This window comes from Colossoma macropomum, unplaced genomic scaffold, assembly GCF_904425465.1.
Source record: "Colossoma macropomum unplaced genomic scaffold, Colossoma_macropomum, whole genome shotgun sequence".
Taxonomy (NCBI): Eukaryota; Metazoa; Chordata; class Actinopteri; order Characiformes; family Serrasalmidae; genus Colossoma; species Colossoma macropomum.
The window spans coordinates 22,846,902-22,856,972 of NW_023494799.1; the positions used below are offsets into that span (position 1 = coordinate 22,846,902).

A 10,071-nucleotide genomic window follows, 5' to 3' on the forward strand; every position below is an offset into this window, starting at 1 on the left:
CGTTCATGAAACTTTTGCCTTGCTAAAGGTGTCCTAGTCAACTGTAAGTGCTGTTGTTGTGAAATGAAAGAGCAACAATAGCTCAGCTGTGAAACAGTAGACTGTGCAAACTTACTGAGCTGGGGGCGACAGCTAGAGTGGTGTAAACCATGCTGTCACGTGGTCTGGGTTTGGTGGATGCCAGGAGAACGCTACCTACCGGAATGCTCAGTGCCAGCAGTAAAGTTTGGTGGAGGAGGGATAATGGGCTGGGGCTGTTTTTCAGGGTTTGAAGGGTGATGTTAATGCTACAGCACACAAAGACATTTTAGACAATTATCTAGATTATTTAGACAATTATTTTCTGACAATTGAAAGTAGCTCTAAAACCTATTACAAAACAATATCTCAGGCAGCATTCTTAACAATTTCATATGATAACCTATGTGAGTAACCTTATAAAGTTATTAAATCTGTCTGACATCTCGTTCCCATCACCACCTCTGTTTTCAATTCTGCCTCAGTAAATTTCTTTAGAATGGAGCATTAAACCAGTCTGAATAACTTTGTTTATATCTTAACCATCAAATGATGAAGAAAATTTTGAAAAATCAGAAATTTTCTTTAAGTCTGATACACTATGTGGACAAAGGTATTGGGACACCCCTCCTAATTATTGAGTTCAGGTGTTTCAGCCACACCCATTGCTAACAAGTGGATACAATTTAGCACATAGCCTTGCACTTGATAGACAAACACTGGCAGTAGAATAGGTCATATATGTGATGAGCTCAGTGACTTTGAACATGGCACTGTCATAGGATGCCACCTCTGCCACAAGTCAGTTTGTGAAATTTCTGTCCTGCTAGGTCTGCCCCATCAACTGTAAGTGCTATTATTGTGAAATGTAAGCATCTAGGAGCAACAACAGCGCACAGTGCTTGTCCTCTGTTGAGTCACTCACTAAAGAGTTCCACATTGCCTCTGGAAGCAACATCAGCAAAAGAACTGCACGTTAGGAACTTGACAAAATGGGTTTCCATGGCTGAGCAGCTGCACACAAGCCTAAGATCAAAATGCTCAATGCCAAGCGTTGGATGGAGTGGTGTAAATACGTTGCCACTGGACTCTGGAGCCATGGAAACGTATTTTGTGGAGTGACGAATCGCGCTTCTCTATCTGTCTGTCTGATGGACGAGTCTGGCTTTAACGAATGCCAGGAGAACGTTATCTGCCTGACTGTACTGTGCCAGCTGTAAAGTTTGGTAGAGGAGGGATAATTCTATGGAGTTGTTTTTCAGGGGTTGACCTAGAGCCCCTTTGTTCCAGTGAAGGGAAATCTTAATGCTTCAGCAGACCAAGACATTTTAGACAATTGTATGCTTCCAACCTTTTCTGTTCCAGCATGACTGAGCCCCAGTGCACAAAGCAAGGTCCATAAAGGCATGGCTGGGTGAGTTTGGTGTGGAAGAACTTGACTGACCCATACAGAGCCCTGACCTTTACCCCATCGAACACCTTTGGGATGAACTAGAACGGAGATTGTGAGCCAGACCCTCTCGTCCGGTTGACGAAAAACAGAGCTGAAACACTCCTTATAATTTAGTGAGCAGGGCTAAACTGCTGTAGGCTGAAGAGGTGGACGTTGTCACATCACAAAAACAACAAATTCACAGCAGGTTTTTGGAGTTTAATTTCCATGTATGCATTGTATGGATTGAGGAGTGAACAGTACAGTTTTAACTTTAACAATGTTTGCATGCTACATTAAACTTTGTTGTTTAAAAGAAAGTGATGAAATTTAGATTTACATATGGGCCCTTTAAAATAGTGTGATAAAGACCCTCACATTAAAGCCCAAGAATTGGTTTTGTGTTGATAATGTAACTTGTTTTTTTAACAGACCATCTCTTTCCTTGGTTGGGGCAGTTTCCTGTACATTGGTAAAAACAGCAGATGTGGAAATAATGTTTTTTTTGCTCAGTTTTTTTTTTGCCTTTTTCATACTCAGTTCTTTGCCAGTAGTTCTCCACAGAGCATGTTTTGTTTTGAAACAAGACAAGGTGTGAAGAGAAATTAGCTGTTGAGCATTTTCTCAGAGCCCGGGTATAACCATTAAATCAGTTCTGCCTTTGCTTGACGGTTTTTACCCTATAAGATTTGTACAAATATATTTAGTTATGAAAAATGTTATGCAATGCAGAAAAAAATCTGGAAAACCTCCAGGGGTCTGAATACTTTGACATGTGGCTCAGAGCGGCTCATATATTGTACAGTATAAATAAACACGCTCCACCCGTTTGATCTTTGTGGACCTTGGCCTTCATCGGCCTGCGGCAGTGGCCTCCTGTCATGTTCTCCTTTTATAAAGACTTAGATTTCTGTGAAATATTCAGGGCTATTTTGGAAGACTGTGCTGGTGCCTCGTCTGTGTGAAAGGGTTTTTTTTGTAGCTAGCCTTGTTGAAGGATGATAGAAGGAGCTGGCAAGTTTAAGCTGAAATTCAGCAGCCTCAGGAAATTGAAAATTTTACTTTAAAAAGTTAAAAGAGGTGTTTTGGCCCTAAACTAACATTTAAGATGTTATTTGCCATATTATGTAATACTCTATAGTGCAGAAATGTATCACTAAGCCTTGGTTTGACAGACGTGTATAATTTTTGTGTTTTTCATCAGATACATCATCAGAAGGTTTTTGTTTTTTGTTTGTCATTAAACTGGAAAATTACACTCTAAAGAGCACCACAGCAATTGTTTAGGATGTTTACAACATGTTTACAGCAGATGTATTAATGGTTTCATTTTTCCATGTTGGTCTGAGTGTCATTTTAAAATATCTTCCTCCTTTACAGCCACTGTCTGAAATGTGTATATAAGCAAGAGTGGGTAAAATGTAAGATACAGTACAGAGTCCCAAACAAGCTGAAACAGCTAAACAGTCTCATATTAAAGCTAAATGTTATGCGCAACAATAAATAACAGCTTAGGTAAGGAACAGCAGGAAGAGGCAGACAATTGATAGAACATAAATACATACATAAATACATACATAAATGATGACATGATTGCCTGCCGTACAATCAGCTACTTATTACTGTGCAGTTTATGCAGTTATTATATTGTTGTTTGCAGACTAGAGGTAGATGATATGGCAAAAATATAACATCGCGATACAGAAGTAAACCTTCACGATACACGATGTCACAATATTTATTTTGCAGGCATCTGATCAGGGAAAAAAGTGCTAAAAAAAAGTGCTAAATTTTAAAAATTTAATGTCAAAAACTGTGAATACAATGATTTTTATTCAATATTAGGCACTAAATCCAATTAAGCTGGGCTAATTTTCATCTCTTTATAATGAAACATGCAGTTGGCCAGTGTTCAACAATACTGACGATATACAATCTGCTCACAATCTGCGTGTTGTATGGTGAGATAATCTATCATGATAACAATACATATTGTCATATCTAACAGTCTTATTAAAAACTCTATAATTGGTCTAAATATGTCTTCTTTGTGACCTGTGCTTGTTCAGTGTTCTTTAGGCATTGACCTTACACTTATACACTCGTAAAAGCACATAGTAAGTGTATGATTGTTGCTAAGAACTGTCTCAGAGTTGTTTAACTCCCCCTGTCGTTTCTGTGTCCACAGCGTTCTTGGAGTGCGCGAGTGAAGAAACAGCTCCAGTCATAGTATTTGTGTCAAAGATGTTCGCTGTGGACTCCAAGGCCCTCCCTCAGAACAGACAGAGGTGAGTCAGTCATTAGCTTATGTGTTAGTACCTGTCTGCTTATGACTTCTACTTAACACTTATGTATGCAGGCACTGTGTCTGATACACTCGTACCAGTACCACACAACAAAAAGCAGCCCGGGAATTTGCTGTCAAGCGGCCTTAATTTGATATAACAAATTTGAACTAACACAACATCGATCAATGTTTGTCGAAAAAAAAAAAAAAACAGTCTAATCACCTGACTCCAAATTTGACTTGATAGCCTCCTTTTATTGTCTGAATTATTTAAAATATAGCACTGAATCCCCAAGGTTAACAGAAACATTTTAGTTAGTTAATTCAGCTAGTTTACTCAGCTAGTTCACAGCACAAGCATGACAAAGCACCTGCTCCCTGTTCATTCCTCCTCTTCGATGTTTCTGCCTTTTCGCCACTCATCACCTGCATACTGCTTAAATAAGCCTGCTGTCTCAGCACATTTTTCAATGTCAGCCAGCAAAGCCTGGCTTACCTTTTTAGCACCGCTGATCGCAGGTTTTCTCTTTCTATCCATGCTTCGAGTGCAATTTAGATACTAATCTGGCTGGATACTAGATACTGTGATGCGGAGGGTTTCCCCAAGATCCTTAAAAGAGTCAAAGGTCTCTGCTACGTTCACTTTACTTGCAGAGAACTAGCGTGAAAAGCACAAGCGAAGCACACAGATTCTGCTAGCTCTAGCTACCTGTTAGCATAGCTCTGATTTCTTTACAACTCTGGTTTCTTTTAATGCTGGTAGTATTTTCTGATAAAGACATTTAGACTGTCAGACTATCCTATCTGTAGTTTTAATACGAGGCAGAATTTGGCTTCCTGTTCACCAGCTTCTTGTTTAGATTTTCCCATTCCTCTTTTTATGGTGCAGTAGTTACATTCTGGTGCCTGAGGCATTACAGTAGTAACAGCCACTATTTGAGGTGGAACAGGAAAATTTGAACAAGAAGCTGCTGCATAAAAAGCTGACTTCAGCCTTGTAGTTTTGATGCTGGTAGTATTTTTTTCATGAGGAGGTTTAAGCTATGAAAAAATCCTATCTAAAAAACACCTGGCACTACAAGCACTACCATGTCAGTGATGCTGCTGTGATAAAAAATGGACCACCGCCTAAATAATGTCTGGTCAGTAGTGGTCCCATGGTGGGCCCTTTCCACTGATTGATAGAGAGGGGCCGATCAGTTTTGCAGGAAAATTTGTGTTGTGGACCTGTATGGTAAGCATTTCTGACCAAATGGCATATGAGTGTAATTGCAAAGAAGGGATTTCGAATCATCTATCAATTCAAGGGGCAGTTGGTCCGTTCGTTTTTTGTTTTTGTGAAAACATGCGCTACTTTGTCAGTCCAGCAGCGGCTATCACCGGTAGCAAGCAGTGGCATCATATCAGTTTTCTCTGTTTGCACAAAAACAGCAATTTATGATTAGGCTTTTATTATGTCTCTGAAACAGTCCTTTCCTGTCAAGCCATGGTGATATCTTGGCAGTAGTCAGAGGTCGGACTGTTAAGGCTCCTTAGAGTTCTAATTTGAGGCGATAATGATGAGGCTGAAGTTGGTTAGCCCATTCACCTTGTTATTCAAATTTTCTGTTCCACCTTAAATGATACAGCATGTGCCTGCACCATTTAAGCTGAAGTGGAAAATATGAATAAGAAACTGGCTAGTGAGCCATCCAATAAGACAAATACAGCTGAGCACGTTAGCTCATTTGTTAGCGACTTAAAAAACTTGGTCAGAATCTTGTTGCTTACTGATGAGAGTTGACCAAAAAGCTGTTTTCAGTTCAGCTAAAAGATGCTGTTCATCACTGACACATTCAAACATTCTTAACAACCTTCTCAGGGATGCCAGATTGACCAGGATTCCAAGGAATAGCATGTAATGTTACTTGCTATGACAGCAATTGTTTCAGTGTGTTTGCAGTGCAGTTTTTCAAGTTATGTAAATAAGTATTAATATTAGTATAATATAAATGCTACTGATAAGATTTAAGAAATGTTTCAGGCATTTCTGCAGTGAGGTGTTCTGTGATGGTGTGTGTGTGTGTGTTAAAAGTAAACACATTTCCTCAGTCATTTTATTCTTAAGCTATTATTATTATTAGTAGTAGTAGTAGTATTATCATCATTATTATTATTATTGTTGTTATTATTATTATTATTATTGTTGTTGTTGTTGTTATTATTATTATTATTATTATTATTATTATTATTATATTTACTCTTACTCCTCAGTGAGAAGTTGGAGTCATGTCATGAAGCCGGAGTTACCTATATGTGTGTGCTTTTTCTTGTATTATAAGTAAAACTACTGTTGTATACATACACATCCCTCGTTGCAGATGAGTGAGTGGCCTTTCCACTCGTGTGGATTTTTCATGACAGCCTAGTTACTGTTTTCTATAAATGACAGTGCTCTGGTTTTCCTAAGACAAGACCTATAAACTACAAAATGTCCAAATCAACCCACAGAAACTATTTTTCACAAGGGAATGAAGTTTATTACTCACTACATCTCATACTCCTGCTTTACAGACATTTTGAATGACTCCTTGCACTACAACATATTATCAGCAAACAACACGATTGGCAAAATTTAACTCTGCACACAACTGGATTACACCATTTTCCAGAGGTAACTGGGTATTTGGATATGAAAGCAAATGAAGGCAGTATCAAGTACGTAGTTTACTGAATCTCTTATCCCTGAAAACGTTAAAATGTCAGCTTGCCCAACTAACTGTGGTATAATATTGCACTGTTCTCTATTTATTAGTGTGAATGTGAACACACGTGTGTTTCTGAGCCACTGAAATGAGAATGTGTTTCAGTGCCCACTCTGAGTGTGATCTCAACATCTCTGTTCATGCCAAACCATGCTTGACCTCCAACAGCCTGAGACCCTCCCTTCCCTCTGTTCTGTGTGTGTGTGTGGGTCTTCCCTGATGCTGTATTGGCATGTCTCGGTGACTGTGTGCTGTGTTTGTGCTTTGTTTTATATTTCCTCAGGCTTTAGCAGTGAAGTGTCTGAGGCGTTCTTTGTAATGTGAGTCAGTAAGCTATAACCTTTGGCGTTGTGGGTTCCTTCTTGTGTGTTTTAACCATAAAAAAAGACAAAATGAGCTTTCTACAGTGCATGAGGTATTTTTAACTCAGGGTTTTAAAACAGGATTTTAAATTGGTGTTAGCTTCAGGTAGACGAACGAGCTGGTGAGAAAGACGCTAAAGGGCTTTGAGAGTTTCTGTTCTTTTCACAAATTTAATTGTTAGGAATTAGCTCAGGCTGTCCAATTTTGAGTCCAGAAAGTTCATAATTAACCCAGGCTGGGTAGTTTTAGGTCCAGAAGTTCCTCACTTCGTCATCTGTCATGGCAGCATTTCGTACTGGGTAGTCCCTCACTTCGTCATCTGTCATGGCAGCATTTCGTACTGGGTAGTCCCTCACTGCATAATCCCTTTGTGCCTCATTCCATTCTGCTTCATCCCTCGCTGCACCTTCCTTTGCTGCATCATCCCTCACTGTAACATTCCGTACTGTGCCATCCCTTGCTGCGTCATCCCCTTGCAGTGACATTCTGCATTTCATCATCCCTTGTGGCGTTTCCCCTCACTGTAACATTCTGCAGTGTGTCATCCCTTGCGCCATCATTCCTCGCTGTGACGTTCTGCAGAGGGTCATTCCCCTAATACCACATGCAGTGTGCCATTCTCGCTGTGGCATTCAATTGAACCCTCGTTGCAACATTCTGCAGTGCATCGTTCCTCGCGATGTCATCCCTTGCGCCGACATTCTGCCGTGCGTCATCCCTTGCAGTGTAATTTTTCGCGTCAAAATTCTAGAGTGTGTCATCTCTCGCTACGTCATGTTGCAGTGTAACATACTTTGCTTGTGGCATTCTCAGTGAATCCTCCCTCGTGGCGTCATCCCTCGCCAGTGCATCAGCCCTTGTTGCAACATTCTTATGTGCATTATCCTTCATGGCATCATTCCTCGCGTCGTCATTCTGCAGTGCATCATCCCTTGCAGTGTCATCTTTCGTGTTGACATTCTGCAGTGCGTCATCCCTCATTTGTGATATTCTCAGTGAATCCTCCCTTGGGCCATCATCCCATGTAGCGCCATCTCTTGCCAGTGCGTCAGCCCTTGTTGCAACATTCTACAGTGCATCATCTCTAGCTGCGTCGTCCCTCACCAGTGTGTTATCCCTCACCGGGGCATTGCATGCTGTGCTCTCTCACTGCATTATCCTTTGCATCATTGTGCTTCACTGGGTCGTTCTTCACTGTATTATGCCCTCGCTGTCACTCCTTCACTCCACACTGTGTCATTCCTCACTACATCATTTGGCAACATGTCACACCCTGCTGTCATCTTTCATTGCATCATTGTTCACTGCATCACCTCTCGCTTAGCCGTTTTCACTGCATCATTTTTACCCGCATCACTCCCACTACGAAATTTTTTACTACATTATTCTTCCTTGCATCACTCCTCACTGTCATTTCGCACTGCATCACCTCTCACTGTCATTTTTCCGTGATGTTTTTCACTACATTATTCTTCACTACGTCAACCTTCACTGCATTGTTTTTCACTGCATCTTTTTTCGCTGTGTCATCCCCCATTGCTTCAACCCTCACTGTCATTCCTCATTGAGTCACTGCTTACTCTATCATCCATTGAGAAAAATGTCTATAGTGACTGCACAAGCATTGATCGTATTGGCGGAGACCTGCTTGTTTTGTGTTTGCCTTTGCTCTTTTGTTTGAACTCCGTGCTCTATCCAACCTAAATTATGTTTAATTGTAAGCGTTCTCTCCTCATTCTCTCAAACTAAAACTTCTGCTGCTGATTCTGGTGACACCAGCTATACTTTTGCTGCCTCAAAGTGATGACTCTGTGAAAAATAGCATTCACATAATCCTCCCCTTACTTCAAATGAAGTTGATCAGCTAAGACATGTTTGGTTCTACTTAAGGTTTTGTGCTATTTGAGCTAAAAAGTACTAGTACAAAATCCTCACACTGCTAAAAAAAAATAAAAATAAAAAATAAAACGTACCAACAGCCATCATGAAGCTTGAATTTATAGAGATCATGTTTATAGATAACAGTATATCATACAATTTTAGGGAACACGTGTATTTGCACTGTGACTAAGAGTGAGCGTGAACTTCTGTTTGATTTGTTGGATAAAGCGCTTCATAGCAGTGGTCTATAACCCTGATCCTGGAGATCTACCTTCGTGTAGAGCCTAGTTTCAACTGCCGTCTGTCACAGCTGCTTTAGAAGGCCCTGGTTGGCTGGATTGAATGCATCAGTATTAGGTAAGAGGAAATTGATTTCCCCATTGTTCTCCAGACATCTATAGACTGGATGTATGTGCATTTTATAGAATGTTTCATTTCCATTTTTTCTGTAGTTTTTAATCATCTTTGAACTCATTTGACTTTCCTCTTCCTTGTGCAAATGGATTATCTTATATCTGTCTATCTTGTTTCCTTTCTAATTTAGCCACTTTAAGGTGCACCCATTGCTGGCCAAATGTGGCCCAGGCAGCTTGTATAATCTCCGTAGAAAAGCATTAACCAATAGAACGGGAGGCTCTGGAGCAGCGTCACTAGTTTGTATCTGAATTTGTATCTGTTCAGAATGCATTATCTCTTCATTCTGAATAATGTATTCAGTTACATCACTAGTATGCACTAGATGGCGCTCTGTGTAAGGTCAGCTGCAGTGCAGTAGACTCACACCCCATTTGACCCAAGATGAGCTGCATGCTTTCTTTGTTTCCTTCAGGCTGAGGGGTCGCCGCGTTCACTCACACAAACACAGACAACTGCAGATGGTGCCGTCTTTCTCCCCCAGTGCAGATCTATCGAGAATTTCCTCTTGCTCTTTGTGTGAATGGGTGTTTGTGTGTATACACAGACATTCTCATGTACATCACATACATGTGGCCAAAACTGTATGGACCATCATATCTGTATGAGCTTGTTGGGCATCCTGTTCTAAAACATTTACTCATGGACAACTCATTAGTTTACCCCTCACTTTGCAGCTATAACATCCTTTACTCCTCTGGGAAGCTTTCCACAAGATTTTGGAGTGCGTCTGTAGGAATTTGTGCCCATTCAGTCAAATAAGCAAGAAGGCTCACAGTCGCTGTTCCAGTTCATCCCAAAGGTGTCCGGTGGGGTTGAGGTCAGGGCTCTGTGCAGGCTGTGGAGTTCCTCCACACCAAATTCGTCATGGAGCTTAGTTTGTGCACAGGGGCTCAGTCATGCTGGAGCACGAAAGGGTCTTCGGCAAACTG

The 10,071-nt window shown here is 40.6% G+C and overlaps 1 protein-coding gene across 3 annotated transcripts in view; it reads left to right on the forward strand.

The window, feature by feature from the left end:
* Positions 1 to 10,071, forward strand: part of efl1 (elongation factor like GTPase 1) — a 158,847-nt gene that overhangs the window by 23,039 nt on the left and 125,737 nt on the right. For all 3 annotated transcript variants that reach the window (XM_036586612.1, XM_036586614.1, XM_036586613.1), the window contains one exon: positions 3,639 to 3,738. In XM_036586612.1, the coding sequence (XP_036442505.1) occupies positions 3,639 to 3,738 (100 nt within the window). The remainder of the gene's footprint in view (positions 1 to 3,638; positions 3,739 to 10,071) is intronic.